Source organism: Anabrus simplex, chromosome X, assembly GCF_040414725.1.
Source record: "Anabrus simplex isolate iqAnaSimp1 chromosome X, ASM4041472v1, whole genome shotgun sequence".
In the NCBI taxonomy this organism is placed as follows: Eukaryota; Metazoa; Arthropoda; class Insecta; order Orthoptera; family Tettigoniidae; genus Anabrus; species Anabrus simplex.
In genome coordinates, this window is record NC_090279.1 from 115,227,167 (window position 1) to 115,253,430 (window position 26,264).

Here is a 26,264-nt window from a genome sequence, read left to right on the forward strand (position 1 = left end):
ATGCTTTGGTATTAAAAGGAGTCGACGTGCGACCGGCTTGTAAAGGAATGTTTTTTCCGGATTGGAGCAAAGCTGGAACATCAACTTTCACGAAATGATTTTGCTCCTTTTGAACGTGAATGCGTTTTGCACGTAGGCTTATATTCAGAGAACTGTATAATTATAATTTTGTATTTGCCGCTGATCTGGGCTATTTCGAAAATGTCAGAATCTAAAAAATAAACAACCAAAAATCGCAATGCGGCAGTTTGCAATATCCAAAATGGACGGCTACCCTCGGACTCTCCACTACGTTAACCAAGATACAAGGTACGTAAAATGCAAATATAATATGTTCCTTTTTCTGTGAAGTTGAAAAACATATAAAATGATTAAGAGTTTATTGTTATGATATCAGTCACTGCATTTATTGAGTATTTTATTAAAGCATCCGTGAAACAGCATCGATAAAACGCGTATCTTGATTTGGCTAATGTAGCATTTACTACTGCATTGTTTGGTGTCAGGTAAGAGCTGTTTGAAGGTTTGTAGCCGCATATTTTATTTGTTAATGGTTCATTTTGATAATTATGTAGCATCAGAATGGTATTATTATAAGCTTAATGTTGTTTGAAAATAAGTATCAATAAAGTGCTGATTGAGCGCCAAATTTTTTCTTGCTTATATGTGCTCCCTGCCTGGTTGCATACAAGGGAGAATTCAGGCAGTCGTCGCATTGGTCTCAAGGCCGATGCGCGATTCTATAATTTGCACAATTCATGAAATAAAGAGTCATATCTGTTGAGCTGATTTGCTATATTTTGTTCTTTTATTGCTTCACTGTTGATTGCTTCCTGTATATGTATATTAATTTCGTTCTGTTTTGTTTGTTTTGGGTTTTGTCATTTTAGGCTAGTTTTACTTTGTATGTAACAGACTTTAATAATATTGATTATTGAAAGTCTGTTTACAGATGTTTGATCATTTCCTTATTCCATTTTTATTTTCCTTCAGACAGGAACTGGATATATTATTTTTTATTTTTTTTAACCAAAATATGTTGCCCGGCGAAGGCAATAGTTTGTTTTTATTTTTGTATATTCCCCTCATAGTTGGGTGGGCCAGGGTCCATCCCATAATTCAGCAAGAAACTATCAACAAAACAACAGACCAATGGCGGACTTTCAAGTCCAGAAACGAAATGATAACGACATGAAAACAAATCTGATCATCAACTACCTACCGCAGAACATGACTGAGAAGGAACTCTACAGCATGTTTGTTACTATTGGGCCTGTCGAGAGCTGCCGGGTTATGAAGGATTTCAAGGTATGATTTTCCATACTTCTTATTGAATTATTTTATGTGTTGTTAAATCCTTTAATGAAAATTATGATGTTGGTTAGGTAGCACAGTCTGTAGATTGCGCATTGGAACTTTGTGCTTCCAACATGAGATATTTGAATACTAGTTCATCATCATCATCATCATTTTACAGTTCCATTTTCCCGGGTACTGTTGGCAAGCCTCTTCCATTCTGTCTTTTTGAGATACGTTCTCTTTTTAATGACGTCCTTCAGTGTCCTTCCCCGATCTGCAATGTCCATCCAGTGGGTTCTTGGTCTTCCCACCATCCGTTTCCCTGTCACATGTCGCTCCCAAGTTAACCTATGCTGTCCTTGTTAGCTCCATCTTCATTACATGCCCAAATCACCTCAGTCTGGACATGTTAGTTCACGTCCATATAAACTACCATTTTAAGCAGGGTTTGCAAAGTACATCAGGTATGATAATTTGAAAGTGCATGCAAATTGTTGATCAAGTCCAATTGACACCCAGGTTGAGGAGCCTGCAAACTATGCAGTATTCATTTTCACCATTCTTAACTGTTTTAGATAAGAAACGAGGAATTTTCGGTCGTATCACCTTAAGCTGATTTTCAATAATTTGTAATATTGAAGTTGAGGGTTGTTCATTTATAAACTTACTAATGGAGGTTTTTCAATCAAACCTGATTGTTGGAAACTATAATTCTGTTTTAGGGTCTGGCCAATAGCCAGTTATGTACATACATACATTAAATTCTACCAGGAATTTTACACTAGTTCTAGCATTCATATATGTTCCGTAGTCATTTAAGATTTTTTGCTATATTTAGTCAAAGTTTTGGTTCTTTTCATGCATCTTTGGATGCAATATCTTTCACTGCATAGGGTACACATGCAATTGTCTTTCACTGTATATTGTGTGGTCGCACATAATTCATGATAAAACCTGTGTATAGCCATTCTTGTTGTCGGAAGTCCTGGTGTGGATCCGTCCAATTTCTCTCCATCATGGAGTCATTTGAATAAAAGCAGTAAATTTCATGGTCGGGCCCGTATTGATGGATACAACTTTTTACAAAAGATTTAGTTTTTTTTTGCTATTTGCTTTACGTCGCACTGACACAGGTAGGTCTTATGGCGATGCGATAGGATAGGAAAAGGCTAGGACTGGGAAGGAAGCGGCCGTGGCCTTAATTCAGGTACAGCCTCAGCATTTGCCTGGTGTGAAAATGGCAAACTATGGAAAACCATCTTCAGGGCTGCCGACAGTGGGGTTCGAATCCACTATCTCCCGGATGCAAGCTCACAGCTGTGGGCCCCTAACTGCACGGCCAACTCGCCCAGTAAAAAATTTAGTTTTATTATCCACCTAATCAGACAGTACATAGCGGTCATCCTCATCTATTAATCATAAAATTAGAATTAGGACATAGTGACGTCTTAAACGAAAGCCTCGTGAGTTATGGCTACAAATACAAACACACAAAATACACTAGCGTACACATTAAAAGCCCACATATTAGACATATGATAAATGGTCAAATGGATTTGAACAAAAAATAGTAGGTCACAAGATTAATGACACCTAAAAGATATCAAAACTGCACTTGTGTCGAAGAAAAGATGATTTAAGAAGTCGTTGTGTATTAGTAGTCCCATAATGGATCATAGTAAAATATGCACAAGAAAATATCACAGTATTAATGAAAATAAAATTGATTAATTGTTGATGTGCCTGTCAACGCCGTATCACTGAAGGAACAATCTTCTTTTGTAACAATAAATGGAATGCTGGTGCACCACTGCAGCCTCGAAAGATATCTCCCTATTAACGCCCTTATGAATGGTTAGACTTACTTTCATAACATCGGGATATTCTTCCTTATATCAGCTAGTGATAATTTTTCTCATATGAAATGAATCAAAAAAAAAAAATCAGCCACTTAAAATGGTTCTTTGGTGTCAACACTTGTCCTTTGCAAGTTATAGCTTCTCTTGTGTGTAGTCTGCCTCCTTTTCTAAAAGCTACAAATTCTGTCTTTCTTTCATTTATTTGCAATTTATTCTCCTCTTCCTACTCGGTAAAGAGGTCCTTCACTTTCTGCAGATCTGTGTTTTCTGAGGCGAGAGCCATATATGATATATAATATGCCATCAACAACATTCTAATATAAAGAGTGGAATGGTTTAGATTTTCAGCCACATAAGTTTGTAAGTAATGTGGCTGTTGTACACCATCAATCTTTTTCTTTCAGTTCAATACTTCACAAGAAAAGGTTTCAAATCTTGTCAAAGATTGTTGAACATTGCTGAAGGTTTGACAAGATTTGGCAAGGTTTGATAGCCTTTTGTTTTAACATGGAGGAAAGGCAAACAGCAGTTGTGTTTCTTGGACTAGCAGTGGGATTCATTCTTAAAAAGAAGAGAAACGCACAATAAACCTTAATATACATGGGGAATCTTAATGTGGTTATCTTCAATATAACTTTTGCAATGTATTTTACTGCCATAGCATCATTTGCGGAGGTTGTATTGTATTGTATTGCGTTTACTCACATTAATTGAATAAAAATGATAACAGTGCATCAGAAATTGATATCTTCATCATCATCATCATCATCATCATCAGTGTCCCACTCCACATATTAGGAATTCCATAATCATAATAATATGTGAAGATTGCCATAAATCGATCATTACTGACAGTGTTTACTTATAGGTTACTGTACAGTGATAGACATAAAAGCTGCCCACCGGGCGAGTTGGCTGTGCGCGTAGAGATGCGCGGCTGAGCTTGCATCCGGGAGATAGTAGGTTCGAATCCCACTATCGGCAGCCCTGGAAATGGTTTTCTGTGGTTTCCCATTTTCACACCAGGAAAATGCTGGGGCTGTACCTTAACTAAGGCCACGGCTGCTTCCTTCCAACTCCTAAGCCTATCCCATCGTCGCCATAAGACCTATCTGTGTCGGTGCGACGTAAAGCCCCTATCAAAAAAAAAAAAAAAAAAAAAAGCTGTCCACCTCCTTGGTTGCGTTCACAAAATACGACTCCGAGTAGAGTTGGAGTAGAGTAGAGTATCGCGGAGTAACTGGTAAAGTTAACTCTGAGTAACGGTATTTCGTGAACGCTTCGAGTGAATACAGAGTAACAGAATATGGCTAATCAATTAAGGAAGGTTATTTGTTTTACCATAACCTCATTTGCGAGGAATTTAATGTCTAATTTCTAGGCGAGTTTCTTGATAGCAGCGTGCTATATGAGTTATTACTACTTTCCTCATCAAGTTGTGCCTTAAAACAGTATCCGTTATTCTTTACCTCGTAGGAACAATCTGATTACATTGATAATAATAATAATAATAATCGTATGGCCTCAGCTACCGTGTGCAGACATTTCAATTTGACGCCATCTGGCTGTCTGCTCGTCAATTTCGACGTTCCGTTTTACTCTAGGCCCCCACTAGATGGCAGACCGAGTAAACCGAAACTCTCTTGGGCGTCTATGGCTGAGATTTAATGAATTTTGTCGGGTAAACACCAAATGTGTCACCAGAGATCTTTAACATGCCGACATCGTACGACATGGAGTGTCGAATGGACTTTTTTCCGCCCTTCAAAAATCCGACTACCTCTGCCGGGTTTGAACCCGCTATCTTGGGATTCGGAGGCCGACACTCTACCGCTGATCCACAGAGGCAGCTATTACATTGATGATGAATACCAATACATCGGCTCCGCACTGATGCACGATAGGCCATTTAGGACAACTAACTGTAAAGATTATGTTGTTAACAACTACGACGAAACTGAATTTAAACAACAATTCCGATTGCCGGATCAGCATTCGAACGTGTACTCAGAGTCATTGGCCCTAAACTTTTTAAATCCAAAATCGGGGAACGAGGAAGACCATTGCAAGACCCACGAAAAAAAATTCTGGTTGTAATTTGGCTCTTAGCACCTGATTTGTACATGTCGGTTTCGTGAGAATTATAAATGCACTGTGTGGTATTTCTGATCGTATAATTAAATGGTCTCATTCAGAAGGTCATCTAAAATATTAAAAAGTTACATTGCATTTTCCCAAGGAAATCTCATAATGTTGAGGTTAATAAATCAGCTGCTCATTCATAACATGGGTTTTCTTATAAAAATTCAATTATGTTATTTCCGCCGAATATTAAAATTGGCACGGTGCCTATTTTTCCTGTTTTAAACGAAAATATCCCCTTCTTTATTCAATACATAACGCCCTTCTTTGTCAACAACTGAAAATAATTTGAATTCATTGCCATTTCAATATAGCCGCAGTTAATATTTCTCACCGCCACCACTGAATGCATTACTGCGCATCTCGAGTTAAATCTACCCACCTATTTATGCAGAGTATAAAGAGTATACTCTAAGTTAACTCGAAAGCATTTTCTGAACGCCTTGTAGAGTTGACTCTTTACTTTTATGAACGGATGGAGTTAACTCCGAGTTTACTCGGAGTTGGAGAGTAGTATTTTGTGAATGCAACCCTTGAGATGTTTCTCTTGCAGTCTCCTCATATGCTGCTGTTTTATTCGTTTTATCGTGGTACTCTATGGAGTCCACTGACTATAGGCAGGGATGTGTCTCATACTTAGCAATTTAAAAAAAAAAAAAAAAAACCACGCACGCGCGCGCACGCATACACACACACAGAGTCATGAAGACAAGGCCATTTTTTATTTATTTTGATTCCTGTCCTGGTAATCCCAGCATGCCTAGTGGCATTGCGTGCACTGTTAATACTAGGAATTCCATTGGTCAGTTCTGTAAAAGTATTGGCAACTCTTTGATCGATTAGAACAGGTTCTAATTCACTTTCAAGACTTTTGAAGACTTCTCAAGACTTATGAACTGTTGCAAATGATTTGACAAGTAAATCTGTGAAGTATTGAAAATTCTTGTGAAGTCTTGAATTTGACAAAAATATGGTCATGTACAACAGGCTTAAAGTTATTAAGGAAACATGTATTAAAGCCAATTATAATATATACAGGGTCTTTATTTATGCTTGGCAAGGACTTTCTCACTCGACCTTGGCCGCCAGTGACGGTTCAGTTGCTGCCTACCGCGCGTGCATATGTACGGCAGAATACAGTGCTCAAAACCATTATCATGCATTTTACTCACCATGTTTACAGTTCATGCTGAAAATGTTCCCCACGCGCTGCCAAACATAATCTGCATCTCCTAATGAAGTTTTCAGTTACTCTACCAAGTTCTCCAGCACTAATGGATGCAATTGCAGCTCTTATATTGTCTTTAAGTTTAATGTGTGAGGGTTGTTCCCATAAACTACATTTTTTAACATTCCCCACAAATAAAAATCACATGCCATTAAATCTGGGCTACAAGGGGGCCACAGATTTTTACTTATGATCCTCATACCAAGCACGCTTCGGTAAGGAGATAACGACCTTTACGTCTGTTTTTTATTGTTTACTGAACCTGTACGTTTGAATCTCTTGGCCAGTTGTTTTGTTGTCCAATTGATAGGAATGAATAATAATAATGTTATTTGCTTTACGTCCCCCTAACTACTTTTACGGTCTTCGGAGACGCCGAGGTGCCGGAATTTAGTCCCGCAGGAGTTCTTTTACGTGCCAGTAAATCTACCGACACGAGGCTGTCGTATTTGAGCACCTTCAAATACCACCGGACTGAGCCAGGATCGAACCTGCCAAGTTGGGGTTAGAAGGCCAGCGCCTTAACCTTCTGAGCCACTCAGCCCGGCTGATAGGAATGGGTCTCCCTGGAAATTTCGCTTGAAACTTTTGTCTTGTCCTAGTGGACGATTTTCTGCACTTAATGTAAGTATTGTGCAGATATACACGTTCACGTAACAAATATTTCACATACATTACAGCACTATACACAATCACAATAAAACACTATACAATACGACATACAGTACGCAGTAGCTTCATTGAACAACCTGCTATCTTGGAGCTCAGCTCTCAGTAACTGCAGGAAGTGCCTGAAACCGCGCTCGCCAGCGGCCGGTAGCAGCCTGTCATCGGCAGCCACGGTCGAACGAGAAAGTCCTTGCCAAGCATAAATAAAGACCCTGTATAAAGAAAACTCTGATCACTGTCCTGCGGTGCATCATGTTTCTCTTTACAACATATTATGTGATTACAAGATATCAGTGGCGAAACTACTTGGAGTCATTTGAGGCAATGCCTGTCCTAAGAAATACGATTAAACATAAATATCATAAATTTATCTGCTGTTGTTATTGTGTTAAATCAACAATAATCCCTATTTGATATGTGCTACTTGATGACAGCAGATGATGGGCTTCGCTGATCGTCCCGCTAGATGGTGACAGCAGACTACTTGTTCTGACAGGGAGGCAGTCTGTAACTTGTCTCACCCAGGTTTCCTTTCAATCAGCTTGGGGATTGGAGCGGGGTGGTGTAGAAAAGATGGTTGCCGCCCGTGCTCCTCTCTCCACAAAGTGTAGACCCCAGAGAGGCTGTGAAGTACTGTATTGTTAATCGTGTGTTATTCTTTCGAATTAGTAGGCAATCAGTGCATTATTGGCTTTATTTGTGACAATTCAGACATGGACTGTTAGTTGTATAAAACAAGACTGGCATCATCCGGTTGAAACTCGCATTGAAATAATGAGTAAAGTAGGGCCCTTCGGGAACTTAACGAGTCTTTTGAATTTTTTAAAATGTAAACCGTTTTCATCTTGGACTTACGAAGATAAGTGTGAAGCCAAAAACAAAAGATGCATGCCTAATTTGGATATCAAGTATTTTGACGGTAAAGTAGCGAGAAAATTTCAATTTTCTTGGATACACGATATTCATGGTTAACAGTCTGTTCAGAAAGCAAGAAGCTTTTTTGTTATGTGTGTTTTGTTTGGTGGTGAAAAAGAATGGCCTTTAAATGGTTTTATTGTTACAAAAAATCTTCCTTAAAGAAGCTGAGAAGCATCAAAATTTAAGATGTTCAGAATGAAGAGAGATTCTGTTTACTGGGGCACGGGAAGATAGAACATTCTTTATCTGAAGGTGCAAGAATTCAAGCCGTTAAACATAATGAAGTCGTGAAACAAAATTGTCTTGTTGTTGAGAGACTTGTTGACGTGCGTTTTCTTGGGAAACAGGGGCTTGAATTTCAAGGTCATTTTGAAGGGGAAGACTTGATCAACAGGGGCAGTTACCTAGAGTTGTTAGATCTTTTTTCAAAACATGAACAGTACATTCAAGATCATCTCCAGCCCACATCAGGCTTTAAAAGCACATCAAGCGAAATGCAGAATGAATTCATTGAGTCTGTAACTGTCATAATTCAGGAGACAATCAAAGCAGAGTTAGATTCTTGTGAGTTCATTGGTATTCAGGCAGGTGAGACCTTAGATGTTCAAACACATCTCAAGTTAGTGTAATATTCCAGTTCTGCTCAAAACAGGGTCCCACAGAAAGATTTATAGGCTTTTATGGTGTTTTGATTGATAAGACTCCATCAGGCTTATCAGAATTAATTGTCGATATTCTGTGAAAGTGGGGAGTGATTAATAAAGTCGTATGTCAAACATATGACGGGTGCTCCACAATGGCAGGAAAGCATGGGGGTGTTCAGCATTACGTTAAACAAGTTTGCCCAAGGGCAGTATTACTACATTGTTATGCTCACAAGCTAAACCGCGTTCTTCTCCATTGCTTCAAAACAATAAAATCACTTAGGCTCTTCATTCATTTTTTAGTAGATCCTCAAAAAGAGCTCATCTTGTGGATTCCAAAGGATTCAGCAGACTTCCACAAGCATGCACTACCTGTTGGAGCTTTCGGTCCCGAGCAGTCCATACAATATTTTCACACTATGATTATCTAAGACAGGTTTTTGCAGTGGCGACGCATGACGTTTTGAAAAGTGTTACCACACTCCTTCTTAGAGTATATTGTCGCTCGCACCGCAGCATTTTTATGAGCAGTACAAATGTTATTTCATGAAAGTGAAAGACTTGATAATTGATATTACTTTTGTATAAGATAACATTATTTGAAAATGATGATATGGCACATAATTGAACACTTAAAGTTTAAAATTAATTTCTAACGGAGCTTCAAGGCTTACCTCAGTATTTCTTATTTGTACTTAAGCTCAATACGATGGCATGTTGTGACATCAAAAATATCTATCACAGCATCGTAGAAATTAGGCCTCTTCATTATGTCACTCAGAAATTTCTTCTCATTCGCAATCAAAGAAAGTGCAGAGAGCATGTCCTGTACTTGTGAATTTCTTTGGAAGGTGTGTATCCTTTTTAAGGCCGAGAAGCTTCTTTCAGAGGAAGCGCTAGTTGCTGGGATGGTGAGAATGAGGTCAATCAATTTCGTTGCTTCTGGATATGCTTTTTTAAGACCACTGGTGTGCAAATATTGGTAGAGGTCATATGCATTATTCACGAGATCTGGTTTCATGTAGAGGACAGACAGTTCACTACCGGGTGAGTTGGCCGTGTGGTGAGGGGCACACGGCTGTGAGCTTGCATCCGGGAGATAGTGGGTTCGAATCCCACTGTTGGCAGCCCTGAAGATGGTTTTCCATTTCCCATTTTCACACCAGGCAAATGCTGGGGGTGTACCTTAATTAAGGCCACGGCCGCTTCCAACTCCTAGGCCTATCCCATCCCATCGTCGCCATAAGACATATCTGTGTGAGTGCGACATAAAGCAACTAGCAAAAAAAAAAAAAAAAAAAGACAGTTCACTTTTAAGTTTCATGCAGTCAAAATTTCATCCATAGGTCTTCCCTAACGGCTGATAGGCACTGTTCGGGAACTCCTTCGCGAAATTGTTAAACTGGTCAATATCAATTAACTGAAGGAACTCCAGCTTGTTAATATCAGAAAATCTATCTGATAGTTGCACGGATATGATGTCAATTATTTCCAAATACAATCGGAGATACGATGTTTTCTTAGTTCCTATAAAATCAATTATATGGCACTTTTGAGGGTAATCTTGCCTCCCTTCGTTGTCTTGCAACTTTGACCACATAGTTCCAAAATTATTTCTAGTTGTCTGCAAAAACACTTTAAATTGCTGGATGTTTTTGGAGCAGAAGGCAGTATCACAAATTTTCTTCTGAAGGATCTGATACAGAACATCAGATTGAGGAAGCACTTCAGCAAATAAATTTAATAGGAAATAGAAATGAAAGTCTTGCAGGGTAACAGTGTAACCCTTAGCTTGAATTCTCGTTCCACCGTCCCATTTGTTTGCATTATCTTTCATTTCTCTGAAGAGTTCGAGGAGATCTGTATGGAATGAGGACACAACTTCAACGAGCCTGCCAGCATATATCCATTGGGTGAGCGCTACTGTTAGTAATCGTCTCTGTATTACTTTGTTAACCCCTCAGCGCCGACCTCTATACGTGGTATAGACCCTCTTTTCTTCCGTAGCCGCCGACCTCTATACGTGGTATAGACCCATACATAGTTTCACATTTACGCCTATAGCGCGAAAAGTTTTGGAGTTACTAATATGCAAATTGTTTTGTTTCCAAGAAGACAGTTTCGGGTTTACCAGTGTTGTAAATAAGAATTGAAAATTCGTTATAATGTAGTTGTTTTTGCAAGGATAATAATTTGTGAGATAAGTCTGAGCACTAATCTCTTGCTTTTTTTAAAGTCTGTTTGCTTCATTCTTTCCCACAGAATCAAATAAAGAAATGATGATCTGAGAAGTTTGTCTTTTCGTGTGATGTTCTTTGCTCTGTTTGTACATTGGGAGTGCGGTTTATTTATTATATTTGTCTTTATTTCTCAGCTTGTAATATTTTCGTAACTCTCCACGAGCGCTCTGTGTAGGCATCAGTTAGTGCTGCTTTCTGTCATACGATACGAGAACCAGTTGTTCATGGTATATATCTCGTTTGAAAGACGTTGTCTCGACCTTTTATCTGAAATATGTATCGAGTTGGTTTGTTTCGTCATAAATGTTATTCCCCTCATTCAGTTTCGTCCTGTTGCTTTCGGTCTCGCTGCAGCTTCATCAGTCCGTGTCACACACCGCGCTCAGCCGTAGTATGACTGACAGTAACGTGCTTGAAATATTGTATAATTCAGATGAAAGTTTAGTCGGAAGTAGTAGTGATAGTATAAGCAGCAGTGATAATGAAATAGATGATGTAGCAGTGGTAAATGATGAGAGTGACGATGAGGAGGAAACAGTACTTGGAAATTTCGTGTAAGAGACTATAGATAATTATACAGGTCAAAGAGAAGTTTTCAACGGTGAATTCTGATTGCTAAATTCTCTAATAATACTCACACAGGTCACAGAGACAAATATTGAGCAATTACCTTATCGGGTTCAGCTGGTGAAAGGTTTGTTTACAAAATACGCTCGGGAGGGAGGGGAACGAAATATTCAAGGCCGGCGCGCATCAGATAATACAGTTCCAAGATTGCAGGAAAGACATTTTATCAGGAAATTAGCACCCAAGTGTTGGAAATCCAAACCTCAGAGACATTGTATCCTATGTTCAAAACACGGCGGAAAGAAGACGTCAGTGTACTGCTGCCAGGAGTGTGACTTGAGTCCCTGTTTCAAAGAGTGCTTCGAACTCTATCACACAGAACTAAATTACTAAGGAAATGAGAAATAATTATGTTATTATCTGCATGTACATAGTTCTGTCATAAGGAATTCCAAATTTCGTGAAAATCGGGCTACTCTTATACTTGTAGTAACGCTTTAAGTGAATTGATGTATTTCAGTCGCGCGTAGTTGAAATCTCATCCGGCCGCGGGGTAGGAAGCTATGTAAATGGCTGCGACGCTGAGGGGTTAAGAGCAGCGGCCCTTTTAGGGGATGATAAAAAAAACCTGCTAACCCGGACAGGTTCTGAAAAAATACTTTGCATTCCTTGATGTGGTTAACAGATTCCTGTAATACCAAGTTGAGCCTATGACCGTAGCAGTGAACGAATATAGTTCGGTCGTATTTATCGCTGACTAACTTCTGCAACCCACTGTGCTGTCCTGCCATCACTGCTGCGCCATCAAATGTTTCTGCTACTAACTTTTCACCACACTGAAATTCTTGTAACAATCCAAAGGGATGTTTAGAGAGAGAGATAAACAGCAGAGCGGTCACCGCTTTCATCACTGAATCTCAAAAATCTCTCTTGAATTTTGCCTTCGGGACAAACATATCTAAATACAGTACAATTTACGAGCTTCATCATATAAATCCGTATTGATACAGTTAAAACTAAGAAACAATGTTAGGTTTTGGACCACCCAATCAATACACATCACTTTACAAGTGAAAAACTATTTAATATAAAAACATATTAAATTATTTTGGGACATGTTACATCTCTGTTTGAGACTTCATCAGCCATAAAATCACGTGATAGATTACAACACTCATTCTTCAGAAATTGAAAAAATGGAAGAACCCAATGCCTTTTTAAGGGCTATTTGAGATACACAAAATTGTCCTCACTTCTTGCAAAAACTTCTGTTATCTTCAATAAAACTTGAAATGTGACATGCTAGCCATAACATCTCGTACGGAATACAATGTCCATTGTTGCTGTCAGTAATTTCAAAGGGTAGTTCCTTTATGAACTGTTGAGAAAACATTGAAGACAAAATATATACATTATTTAATAAGGTAGTTTAACACTTCTTGCAAACAATCTTTCTTCAGTGTTCAATATGGACGACCTTACTTGAAAATGTTGCAAGCATTGTTGGAATCTAGTAGTTTCAGTGTGTTGACTGGGGAGATTGAAATTCTGGCTAAGGACATAGCGGCGTTCCTCTCTGGCCATTGGAATAAAGACTATTCACCCAATCTCTGTTTCGTTTCTTCCAATCTCATGACAACATCCCCAGTACACAGGCAGGTGAAAAATTTCCCTCGAAGACAACATAGACCCATAATTTACAAAATTGGCCTGCAGATACCTGTCATTAGGTCTATACCTAAACCTTGCTGGAACTTTCAAAAAACTGATTGGAATGCTTATGCATTGCACACACATGCCAATATTAGATGGATAGCTCCAACTTCAGAAAATTACGGTAGGTTTGTTGGACTAATAAAATCTGCCACAAAAAGAACCATTCCTTGAGGCTATCGGAAGGATTACATTCCAAGTTTGAATGAGGAAACCAGTCGCTTGTCCACTGAGTATGAGGAAGAATGTTGTCAAGACAAAGCAATCGAACTCCTCAAATCCTTAGATAATGCTAGAGGACAGAAGTGGATAACAACTGCAAGGGAGCTCAACTTCACACATTCCAGCAGAAAAGCAGGGTGTCTCATCTGCAAGCTTGATCCAACTTTCACGCAATCAAGAAATCACTCCTCAGTTAATGTGGAAACCATAGCTAATCACCTCGTCTCAACATCACAGATTTCAGGGGATAAGAAATTCACCAAGCAGGTTAAATCGGAACTAAGCCAGAGAAAACAAGACTCCCAGCCAAATGGTCCTATACAAGTCCATTTTCTCCAGAAGAGTTACACAAAGGTTTGGACACACTCAGAAATGGTAAAGCTGCAGGACTTGATTTCATATACCCTGAACCTATAAAGAACTGTGGTCCAGCAACCGAACGTTGGCTTTTTTCTTTCTTCAGTGATCTTCTGCAATCACTATTCAAAACAGCTAAAATTATTGTTATCTTGAAGCCAGGCAAGGATCCCAAATCACCTCAAAGCTATAGACCCATATCTCTACTAAGTGTTACATATAAGCTTCTAGAAAGTGATCCTCAGTAGAATATCTCCTGCAATTTAACACATTCCATTTGAGCAAGCTGGTTTCCAACATGGTTGAGACTGCGGTGATCAGGTCCTCACTTTGACTTCCGTACTTGAAGCAGGATACAAGAGGAAAATTAAAAATCTATCTGTGTTCCTTGATCTCACAGCTGCTTATGACACCGTTTGGAAAAAAGGCCATCTCCTGAAACTCATCAGGACTGTACCATGTCTTAAAATTTTCACCCTGATAAGAAAATATGCTCATTATAAGATTTTTCCAAATTCATACAGAATATGTCCGTAGCAGATTCCATAAACTTAATAATGGCTTGCCACAGGGATCAGTCTTGTCTCCCATTCTCTTCAACTTATACATCTATGATCTCCCAGAAACTGTATCCTTACCATACAAACAACAGACTTCAATGAGGCAGAAGACATTCTATCCCAAGACCTTGACAAGATGGGTGATTATTTCAAAAAATGGCATCTGAAACCTAGTCCACTAAAGACAGAGGTAGCTACATTCCACCTAAATAACAGGCTGGCAAACTATCAACCTACGATCAGGTTCAGAAACCACACACTGCAGTGTAATACCAACCCAACATATCTTGGTGTAACTTTAGACAGGTCTTTAACCTATCGACGCCATCTTGAGAAACTGGCTGCTAAGCTTAAAAGCCATAACAAATTGCTGGGTAGACTAGCTGGTACTTCATGGGGCGCAGATGCATGCACACTACGAACAACTGCTCTAGCAGTAGTATATTCACCAGCTGAATATTGTTCCTCTGTATGGCTCAATAGCTCCCACACTAGTTTGGTTGATGTCCAACTGCACCACACAATGAGAATTATATCTGGTACATTGCGCTCTACTCCTCAATGGTTACCATTACTGAGCAACATTCAACCTCCTCACATCAGATGGCAAAGCGCCCTTGTTAGACTGTGGACCAGGATAGCGAAGAACAGTTACCTCCCAGTACATCAGGATACAGATGAAAATGCCATAACGAGACTCAAGTCACGGAAACCTGCCTGGAAGATGGCAAAGGAATTAGTTAATTCACATTTCAAGCCTGATGAAGTATGGAAACACGAATGGTCTCAATCACACCCTCATGGCATTGTCAACATCAGGGATCCAACTACAAAGTTGCCTGGGTTCAACCTTCCTCGCTCCACCTGGACCACACTCAACAGGATATGTTGAGGGGTAGGAAGAAGTGCTTATGCTCTGCGTCAGTGGTGCTGCAAAGACTCTCCAGCTTGTGACTGTGGTGCTGAAGTGCAAACCATCCTGTACATTCCGAAGGACTGCCCTCTGCAAGCTTTTGCTGGTTCCATCGAGGACATTCACTGAGTGACCCCTGAGGCACTGTCTTGGCTGGAAGAGCTGGACATTCGTCTCTAAGTGACTGAAAGACCCCCCCCCCCCACATTAACCTTTTTAATGTGGAGTTTGTATGTATATAATGGTGGTTTTTTTTTTCTTTTTGTACCTGTTAAGAACTTGTACATACTCGATTGTCAACTGTAGCATCATACGCTAAATAATAATTAGAAAAATCATTGGTATCCTCAAAGACATGCGATCAGGAAACACGGTATCCTCTTGCGTTGAAAAATGTTGCAAAATAAATAGTGAGATAAATGCTCAACATATGAAGTTCTTGACACCTTAATTAAGAGAATGGAAATACGGTTTGGCGATTTTGAAAGCATCCAGTTTGTTGAGTTGTATCCAACTCGCTTCATTCAAAGAGAGCTTCCCTGCTATTAAGCTGAATAGTCTTATGAAGATTTACACCTTTTTTAATACAGAAAGATTGGAAAATGAAGTGATTAACCTTTATTCTGATATAGAAAAAAACATTTGTCCTCTCAAAACCTTTTACGTTATATTGTCCTCAATGACCTCAAACAAAATTGATTTGTTTAATATTAACATTTCCTGTGACCACGGCTTCCTCTGAAAGGGGTATGAGCACCCTGAAGATGATAAAAGCATACTTCCGTATTACATTGAACAATGAAAGACTCGGCAGTCTTAGTGCCATTTCTATCGAGAAAATGCTTGTGAAGAAATTGAAGAGTGATCAGGTATTGAAGGATCGTGCGATTGACGGTTTTGCAACCAAGAAAACTCGACGTTTGGAACTACTCTACAAGAAACGTTAAGGTAAGATATCCTGCCTACCCATTCATTAAGTAATAGCTTCGCCTCTGGATATCATTGACGCAGCATCCCACAGAGATTACAAACACAATGTGAGCCTGGTTGGTGAAATCTTAAACTACCACATATCAAATAGTGAAATCTGTGCACTGCAAATCTCCTCACTACATGACACAGCTCATAATTTGCTCACATCCAGTTCTGAAATATCAAAGGATCAATAGCATAGAAGTCACTCAAGATTTCTTCTCTTTTTTTGTCATTCACTCTTCAAGGCAGTCTTGTAGCTGGTTGTTACAGGCAGAAGCAATACTCTTCTGGCCAATATATATACCAAATGGTGTTGTGTGAACTTGGATAAGCACATGACCTTGATAAATGTTGCTTTAACTTTCTCGAGTTTGTAATAGTTTTATGACTACTTATAAATAATTTCTTGAATATTATAAAATGTATCATAAATAAAAATGTATAAAAACTTAATAAACAAAATTAACCAAAATGTCCGTAGTATGGGCGCCAGAGTTCTCCAAAATGGATCCCTCGAATTTAGATAGAGCATGATAATTCTTTATATCCCAGGGCGTGTACATAAGGCTGCGTACTGGTACATCTACTACAGGCCTTATCTAACCTTCTGAAAACGATTAAATAGGTAGGAACTGCACCTAGGTTCATCAATAACTCCACTGATTCTAAAGCATCTAATTATATTCTCAATAAAATCCATGCATGAGCACCTCATCAACACACCAAAATCCACTTATAATACACAAACAAAATATTACTGGAAGACTCCATATTAACAACAACAACAACAAAGAAAATAGTGGGAAAACGAAAGTGAGAACTAAGCCATCATTTGTAGTTGGTTCGTTGAGCAATGTACATATATGTAAATAAGAACCCTTCACTGTCTCTATATCAATACGACTTGCCGATTCTCATAATCTGCAGTTATAACATCACACAGATACTGTACCTCGTAATACTGTGTTCACAGACTTTAACACTTGTTGTAAAGATATATACAAATGAGCAACACGCTTGTCGATTCTGAACATAAATTATGGAAAGTCTGAGATAGCTTTCACCAACATATAATGCCAGGCCGCCACAAGTGCTACAATACCTAATGCGTAAGCACTCCACAATTTGTCAATCAGCCACTTTCCACGAACATAACAAGGCTACGTTCCACGAACGTTTGAAGTCCAGTCCATTGTAGCAGTGTCACTCGAATACCATATATCCAGTTTCACTCCCGTGTGTTAGCACCACTTCCTTCCCGTACAGTCTGTCCGCACTACTTCCTTCTCGTACAGTGTGTCAGTTGTTCCTTCTCGTACAGTGTCTCAGTTGTGGTTCCCTTCCGCTGTGATGTCAAACTATATAAAGACCTCAGCATTCCCCTTCCTCTCACATGATACGTCTGGATTGGTCCTTGCCAGCCAATCATCAGTGATCCTCTTAACAAGACCACGCCGTGAACTCATTCTTGGTCCCAAGACATGAAACAAACGCTGGGGTGTTTCACTTGAGTCATAGAACTTTCCTAGTACAAAAACAAGCTCATCTCGTCAAACACTGGGATGTCCGCATGAGTCATACAACATATGTGGAGACCTCCCAGCTTACAAATATTAATGACAAAATATACAAATGAAATACTGACAGTAATAATAATAATAATAATAATCATAATCATAATAAATCAAATACTGACAATATCTCACACTTCTTCATGTAGTATGAGGGTGTGATATATGTACTATCACAAGTTCTCGTAGGTGCCTTTTTTGTGTGATATTCCCAGATGATATATGTCACTATATGATCTATATGTCGCGACGGGTGATATCTTAACCCTTTACTGCATGAATTATTTTTCGTTTTCGTTTGGTGAAGAAAATTTCAAGCTTTAATGTTCAACATACGTTCAGTATATTAGATGTACCGGCAATTCTTAACTTAACTTAACTTAACTTAACTTAACTTAACTTAACTGGGAAGTCTGATTTTTGCGTCCCAACGACTTTGAATTGATGAGGTTGTACCATATCGCAAAACGAACATTCGAGTTCACTGGTGCGTCTGTTTCAACTGTTTACATTGCACGAAAAAGAATTATCCACCACCGGTTGTGTTAATATCCGCGTAAAGAAAAGACCGCTTGCGAAAATGTTTTAGGCGTGGTGTGTAACGAATTTGTAAGTAATTTAGGAGAGGATACTAGTGATGCAAGAGACAACGAATCATTCGATCTAGAGGGAATCGAGCCTACTGCAAGTTCAGATCAATGAAATACCTAGGCCTACTTGATCATTTTCATGGCAAATATATTTTATAGCAGTGATAATGTATTTCTCAAATATTTTCGGGCAAAGAAACTATATCCGTAAGTTTATACGTTCATATTTGAGTAAGACCACGTGGAACTCGTGGAGTGTTATGAAATGTTTGTTTATGCCCAGGCCCCGATTTACAAATGGGCGGACTGGGCATTTGCCCAGGGCGCCAGTTTTTGATGGGTGGCGGCTGGCGGATCGAGTAATTATGGTCTGCGTTAATTACATCTTAAATTCATTACACTCAAATTACTTTTACTTTCCACAAATTATTCCAAATATTTTATTAGCCTATATAAAACACTTTAAACTATTCTAACTTTAAAACCTGAATTTAATCTATATATTTAAATTTTATAAAGAAAATTAAATAACTGCAAAAATAAGAAAGGTATTATTTAACTCGTGCGGGTGTTGGGTGGGCACTTGTAGTTGGTGGCTTGGCAACCCTGTTAGTCTAGACAGCCACTGCACTGTCTGTCATTGGCTCGTGACGGTTCGTGTCCGTATTGTTGTTTACATCCGCTCACTATCAACCTTATAACTTCACCTAGCCAACTCATTGTTTCGTGTAATTCTTACATGTTTTTCGGTATTTAACCATGAGGAAAAAGTTAAGTGGTGCTGAATACAAAAAACGCACTACTAAAAAGCAGAGTGACAAACATGAATTACTTAAGAAAGTGCCTAAAATGGGAAAGTTCTTTACTTTGACTCGTTCAACCTCAACCTCAGAATTGGAATGCGAAGATGACTTAACAAAACCTTCGACTTCGACATCGGTCACATTTTACTTTACACAAGAAGAGTTACAAGGCCTAGATATACAAACTGATAAGCCCTGTGTTAGTATTAAATTGAACGATGAGCCGGAAGTTGTCCAGCATCCGTTTGGAACTATTTCACAATCACATCCTGAGGTAACCTTACCTAATTCATTTTCCATAGATGATCCTGCTGCCTGGAATGTCAAGTTAAATTCAGTCGTTGAGAATGTTATTAAACATTGTCCAAAACAAAACGTAATGGTGAATTTTTCGAGATCTCTGTGAACTTACAATGTTGGTAAAAGTACATTGTCTCAAAATGTGTTTAAGAGTACTCTTCCTAATGGAGACGTTGTTTTAAGAGATTGATTATTGTATTCAGAGTCAACTGGAAAATTCTGTATTCAGTGCTGTTCACTTCAACCAGACAATGCAAAACACATTTGTCTACCAGTTTTAATGACTGGAAGCACAGCTACGAACTACTGAAACATTATGAACATTCTCATGACCACAGGTGTAATGTTCTTACGTACATCACCAGACAAGACAGTTAATGCAGGTTGATTAAATTCTGTTTGCACAGTATGAAGAAGAGGTAAACTACTGGCGAAGTACAATCCCAAGAATAGTTTCTGTTGTACGATTTTTGGCAGTTAGGGGCTTACCTTTCCAAGGAGACAATGAGGAGTTTGGATCAATACAAAAAGTTTATATCTTGGATCCCTCAAGTTAATCAGTGAATATGACCCTTTCCTTGCCCAGCATATCGGAAAATGTGGTAACAAAGATCAAGGGCACACCTCGTACCTGTCTTCTCAAATATATAATGAATTTATTGAAGTTATGGAGAATTGTGTGCTTTAAACTGTAGTTGATGAAGTAAAAGAAGCTAGATACTACTTTCTCATTGCTCTCACACTGACCAGTTGGCTAATTGTTTTTCGATATGTACCTCAAATAGAGCCAAAGCCTATAGAACGACTCATTAAGCTTCTGCCTGGAATATCACATACATCTGCTGGACTAGAAAAAGCTGCCTTGAGAGTTTTGAAATCAACATCAAGAGTTGTAGGGGCCAAAGATATGATAATGCTTCCAATATGTCAGGAGCTTACTCAGGTCTTCAGGTCCGAATAAAGCACCAAAGTCCCCTTGCTGAATACATACCGTGTGCAGCACATTCATTAAATATTTTTGGTTCGTCAGCCGCAGAATGCTGCACTGCCACAGTAGTTTTCCTTGGCTTCGTCCAGTTGTATAATTACTTTTCTGTGTCAACGTACATGTGGAATATTTTGAAGCAATTCTTGGCAAAAAACGGTACGCTAGTGGTAAAATCTTTATCAGAAACTAGATGGTCTGCAAAAGCAGACGTCAGAGCTTCGGTAAAAGGTTATGAAGACATACGACAATCGTTGAGGCAGCTATCTGAAGACTCCAGTGTAAAACCTGCTTGTAGGCTTGAGGCACAAAACCTTGAAACTGAATTTCAAAATTTCGAGACCACTTTTCTGTTAGTTGTGCGGATTGACATTTTGGAAAGAGTTGATAAGTGTTCTAAAAACTTCAGTATGAAAATCTTAATCTTGAGGGAGGAGTAAAACAATTGACAACCCGGGAAGGATTCATCAAAGCGAAAAGGGATGAGTTTGACATATATAAGCAATCTGCTTTGAAAATAGGACGATGTGATGTTCCAAGCTACTCAAAAGAGTAAGAAGACGGAGAATATTTGCAGATGTAACACGTGGGATTGAAGGAGACCCAGATGTAAAAACAAATTTCATAAATAATGCGTTCCTTAAAATAATGGACACACTTATAAGGAAACTTAGCAAGAAGGAAAGAAGCATATGAAGTCGTAGCATCCAGATTTCAAGTGTTACCTCTACTACTGACTTGCTCATCCGAATCATCAGAAGTGAAGAACGCTGCTTTGAAACTTAGTTCGCTGTACCGTGAAGACATCAGTCAAGATTTTGTAAATGAGCGTGTACATTTTCAGATGTATGTTGAACTCGAGGGATTCCAAAACTTGCCTAAAGAATATTCTTACATTAAGCAAAACAATTTGTCAAGTACTTTTCCGAACCTTGAAATTGCAGTTAGGATGTTTTTGACCTTAATAATAACCAACTGTACTGCAGAGAGAGATTTTTCAATTTTAAGCAGAGTAAAAAATGATAGGTAGATATATTTATTTATCATCAACAGGTTATTTTTCCAATTAAAGGTGATTCAATAAAACATAATATAAAACAAATACACCTTAAATAAATAACACTAATTTCCTAAAATAACAACCATGTTCAAACTAAATCTAGAGACCTTTGTATATGCATATTTACAACACCTTGAATAAATAAATAAATAAATAAATAAATAAACAAATAAACAAATAAAACTAAATCTCCTTAAATAATTGACATTATTAAACTACATCTAGTAACATTTAGGGCAATTCTTCTTAATGAAAATTTAAGCTCATTAGTCCTTACGTGCACTGAAAAAGATTTAACTTTGGAAACCAACTTTGATGAAATTGTTCAAGAGTTTGCTAGGACAAAATCAAAGGGAAAAGGTTCTCCGCAAACACAATATAAAAACCGTATTTGGCACCGCCACTAAAATTGCTCACAGTCTGAGTAAAACCAAGGACAAATTGTCCCCACTTTTACATCCTGGGGTATACATATTCCCTGTACTTGCGGTAAGGTATACATCGGCCAAACATGCTGATCCATTGGTACTCGTATCAAAGAACACGAACGTAATATTCGTCTCAACCAACCAGACAAATCAGCAATAGCTGAGTACACTCTATCGTCAGGTCATAATGCTCCAAGATGCTCGAGCTCTTACCCACACTAGACACTACAGGTCTAGGATTATACGGGAACCTGTGGAAATATGTAGAAATACTAACAATTTCAACAGGGACACTGGCTATCAATTAAGTAATACCTGGTTGCTAGCCATTAAAAATTTACGTAGGTAGTTCCCTTCCCTGTCCCTTCACTATTGTTATTTCATCTCGATGTTTTCCAAATTCGTACGTTCCTCGTCGCCAGATGTTTCATTCCAGGCTTGTGTCAATGTCACACACCTGTCTATGTCATATGTTACGTACACGTTATGTGACCCTCTTAGAACGATTCTGATGGTTCAGTCAGCTTCCGCTTCAAACGCTAGTGCTCTGCCACGTCCGGGGAGTCATCTGGTGACGAATGAACATACCATTTCCACTTCTATTATAACGTTCTAAATTTCAAAAAAGTAATTGTTTAAGAAGTCTTTCTCTTGGACAGTCGAGATTTTCTTCTGATGACGCAGAGCTCAGATCTGTGGAAACGTAAAGAATTTCACCTTATTTTCTCGACACGACATAAGCCCAAAAGCCTATACAGTATCATGTCTGCAAGTATGGACTGGGAAAGCATCAATAGCAATATATGGAACATGTTAATGCTGTAGGATATAATCTGTTTTCAGCAATAGGACAACCTATGACAGACTCCAATCATAATTTTATGTCTGTTAACCAAGAGCTATCCGTTGTAAAAACAGAAAAGACAGGTCCATTGCTTAACAATTTGGAAAACTTTTACATACATCTTGAACAGTACATGAATCCAAATTACAGTAACAGTGAAAGGAATGAGAAACCTGACATTCTTCTTGGCATAATTCTTCCTATTTCTATAAAAAGAAAACCGAATAAAAGTACAGCATTAAACTCTCCAATTCATTTACCCATATCCAATCCACCCCCACCTGACCCTCACCATCCACAACCACCAGAAAATATTCCTCTATACCCCACTAGCTAATCTGTCTAGTATTGGTATTGGGTATCTGCATACTAGTTCAGAAGGCACTTAAAGATGTATCTCATAAATTTTCTACTGAGCTTGATAGCTGCAGGCGCTTACGTGCGGCCAGTATCCAGTAACCGGGAGATAGTGGGTTCGAGACCCACTGTCGGCAGTCCTGAAGATGGTTTTCAGTGGTTTCCCATTTTCACACTAGGCAAATGGCGGGGCTGTACCTTAATTAAGGCCACGGCCGCTTCCTTCCAATTCCTAGGCCTTTCCTATCCCATCGTCGCCATAAGACATATCTGTGTCGGTGCGACGTAAAGCAAATTAAAAAAAACAAAAAAAAACATAAATTTTCCTGATATAGTTCTATTTCCCATTTAATTTTCCTTTTCTTTTCTAAACATTCACTATATGGAATAATTTGAAAGATCCCTCCAACAGATCAGAAGGCTACAGATTCATACTGTGAATGTCCCTATAAATACCACAAAAAATGGCAGTTTTAGCAGTAGTTAAATCTGAAGACCAAAGACTTCCATCTCATATAGACCATCTTTTTTAACTCCAACAATAATGCAACTTAAAAGCTACACCAAAAGGACATAATAATGCACTGTTTTATTTTAAGACTATGATTTTCTTAAAAGAAAAAATGACGCAAAATTGTTGGACATATGTGCAAGACCCATCAACTTTAGGGGACTTGTGTGTAACCATAACATACACTGAAGAAAATGGAAATTGCAACACCCAGGAGTGGTGCTTTATTGCTGCAATTGAACATGCAGGACGAGTGTTCAGTTGTGATTCGATGATTACACTTTCAGGTCCCTCTGACCGCAGGTTTGGACAACAATCAATACAGGATGTGCCCACCACGAGCTGCAATACATCGATGAATTCGTCGAGGCATGGAGTCAATAAGGCCCTGGATCGCTTCCTGAGGAATTGTGGCCCATGCTTGCTGCACTGCACGGGTCATTTGTTCCAGAGTTGTGGGTGGCTTAGGACGGTTGGCCAGTTGTCGACCCATCATGTCTCACACATGCTCGATAGGACTGAGGTCCGGGGATCTGGCGGGCCATTCTACGGTTGTGATGTCGTGGAGAGCTTTTCTGGAGATGCGTGCAGTGTGAACCCGGGCATTGTCCTGCTGAAACATCCCATTAGCAATGTTCGTCATCATAGGGACAACCACTGGATTGAGTACCCTATCAACGTACTGTCGAGCAGTCATGGTGCCCTCAACAAGCACTAATTGTGATTTCACATTAAAGTCAATAGCTCCCCAGACCATAATGCTTGGTGTTGGCTCTGTGTGCCTCTCGACAATAAGATCTTGGCGGCCCCTCTTCCCGGTACGTCGGCGCACACGATTCCAGCGATCACTCCGGGCAAGACCCTATGCCATTCGTCGACCCACGTCGATCTTTCTCGACACCAGGCCAGCCTTACACGTCGCTGTTTTGGGGTCATTGGAACACCTTCTGCAGGACACGGGCTCGTAAGCCAGTTGCACGCAGGCGATTACCAACTGTTTGTTGTGTAACGTGAGGTGCCACAGTTGCTCGACTTTGTGCTGCTGTTGCGTGGGGTTCCATCCGGGCCATCCGAATGATGCGGCGATCCTCTCTCACGGTTGTCTGTCGCGCTGGGCCTGTGCCAGGTCTACGAGTGTGGGTACCTTCATTTGACCGCTGCTGCCATACACGTTGTACCGTAGATGTCTGTCGGCCAACACGTGCAGCGACAGGCCTTAGCGATAATCCAGCCTCACACAGCCCAATTATCTGAGCCCTCTCAAACGGCGACAGTTGTTGATAGCGTGCTCTTCTCTCTCGTCGAGGCATGTTTGACGGGGAACACTTCACTGCACAGACCGCAAGTCAAGTACGCTACACCAGAGTCCGTATACTGGAGTTGATTCCTCCGCGACCAATCACATGGGGAGACCTGTAGCAACAATCCAATGGGTCTGAAACTTTGATCGTTTACACACCTACATGGTATCGTTCCATATCTTGAAAATCAACACAAACGACCAATGCCTTCATGGTGTTGCAATTTCCATTTTCTTAAGTGTATTTCATCATTGTTTCAGGATATGTCAGTTGTGTTATATTAGGTGCAGATATTTTCAAGTTAGAGCCCGCGCAGCCAAACAACAGCTCTGGGTGCAGTTAATGAGAAACTTGAGTGCGAGTATCTCCATGGAGTTCACGGGCCACACCTACCCATCTCGAGAGCCAGAGCCAAGCAGCTGCTGCCAGAGTACGTGAGCTGTTGTTGAGGCTGTTCTAGCGTTTCCATATTTGGATCACAAAAAGGAATCGAGTAACGTCAACGCCTGTAATCAGCGCTATGTTCACATCATACTATATACCGTATAATGCAAAGAATATCCCCACAACTCCCATATATTCCCTCGCTGAACGGACAATTGCTTATAGTCGCGTTTCCTTTTTATATTGCACGTAAGAGTGACGAATTGCTTAGAGCTTTAACCTGGTGTGATTCAATTCTCCTATAGAACAATTGGTAACCCAGCTACAAAATCGTGAACATCTGTACGAAACAGAAGTTTGGAATGTTAGTGACGTCTGCATTAACATTAAGAAAACTTTCCAACTGAAAGTTCATTCATATTATTATTATTATTATTATTATTATTATTATTATTATTATAGCAGTAGTAGTAATGTTATTTCATGGCAAATATGATGATACCCTAGTCATTTGAAATAAGGGTCTCTAATGAAATGATCATCCTATAGAAATCTTTGTTAAAAGAATACGTTGTTTATTTCTTACATTTTACAAAAAAAAAAAAAAAAAAAACTTTATATGAAACATATGAAACATAAATGGTGAATTATAGCCAGTATGAAGCCTCCTGTAAGACTCATTTTACAAAGACGGAAGGTGTCGTACAATACACTGAATAGCAAAAGAAAGAAAGTGTATCTAATATAGGCTGTTATTCCCTACAGCTACAGTCACCTTTCGTTTTCAATTTATATTTTTGCTGGATTGGTAAATTTTATTTCTT

At 39.2% G+C, this 26,264-nt stretch overlaps 1 protein-coding gene across 10 annotated transcripts in view; it reads left to right on the plus strand.

Annotated features, from left to right (window-relative positions):
- The first annotated feature begins 219 nt into the window (after nt 1-219).
- LOC137503221 (sex-lethal homolog) overlaps nt 220-26,264 on the plus strand; it is a 183,243-nt gene continuing 157,198 nt past the window's right edge. For 8 of the 10 annotated variants that reach the window (XM_068230752.1, XM_068230759.1, XM_068230750.1 and 5 more), the window contains exons 1-2: nt 220-309; nt 1,092-1,308. In XM_068230752.1, the coding sequence (XP_068086853.1) occupies nt 239-309; nt 1,092-1,308 (288 nt within the window). In that variant the 5' untranslated portion in view covers nt 220-238. Of the gene's footprint in view, nt 310-473; nt 524-1,091; nt 1,309-26,264 lie in introns of those variants that run through there. The other 2 variants (XM_068230756.1, XM_068230755.1) reach the window with 2 other exon arrangements.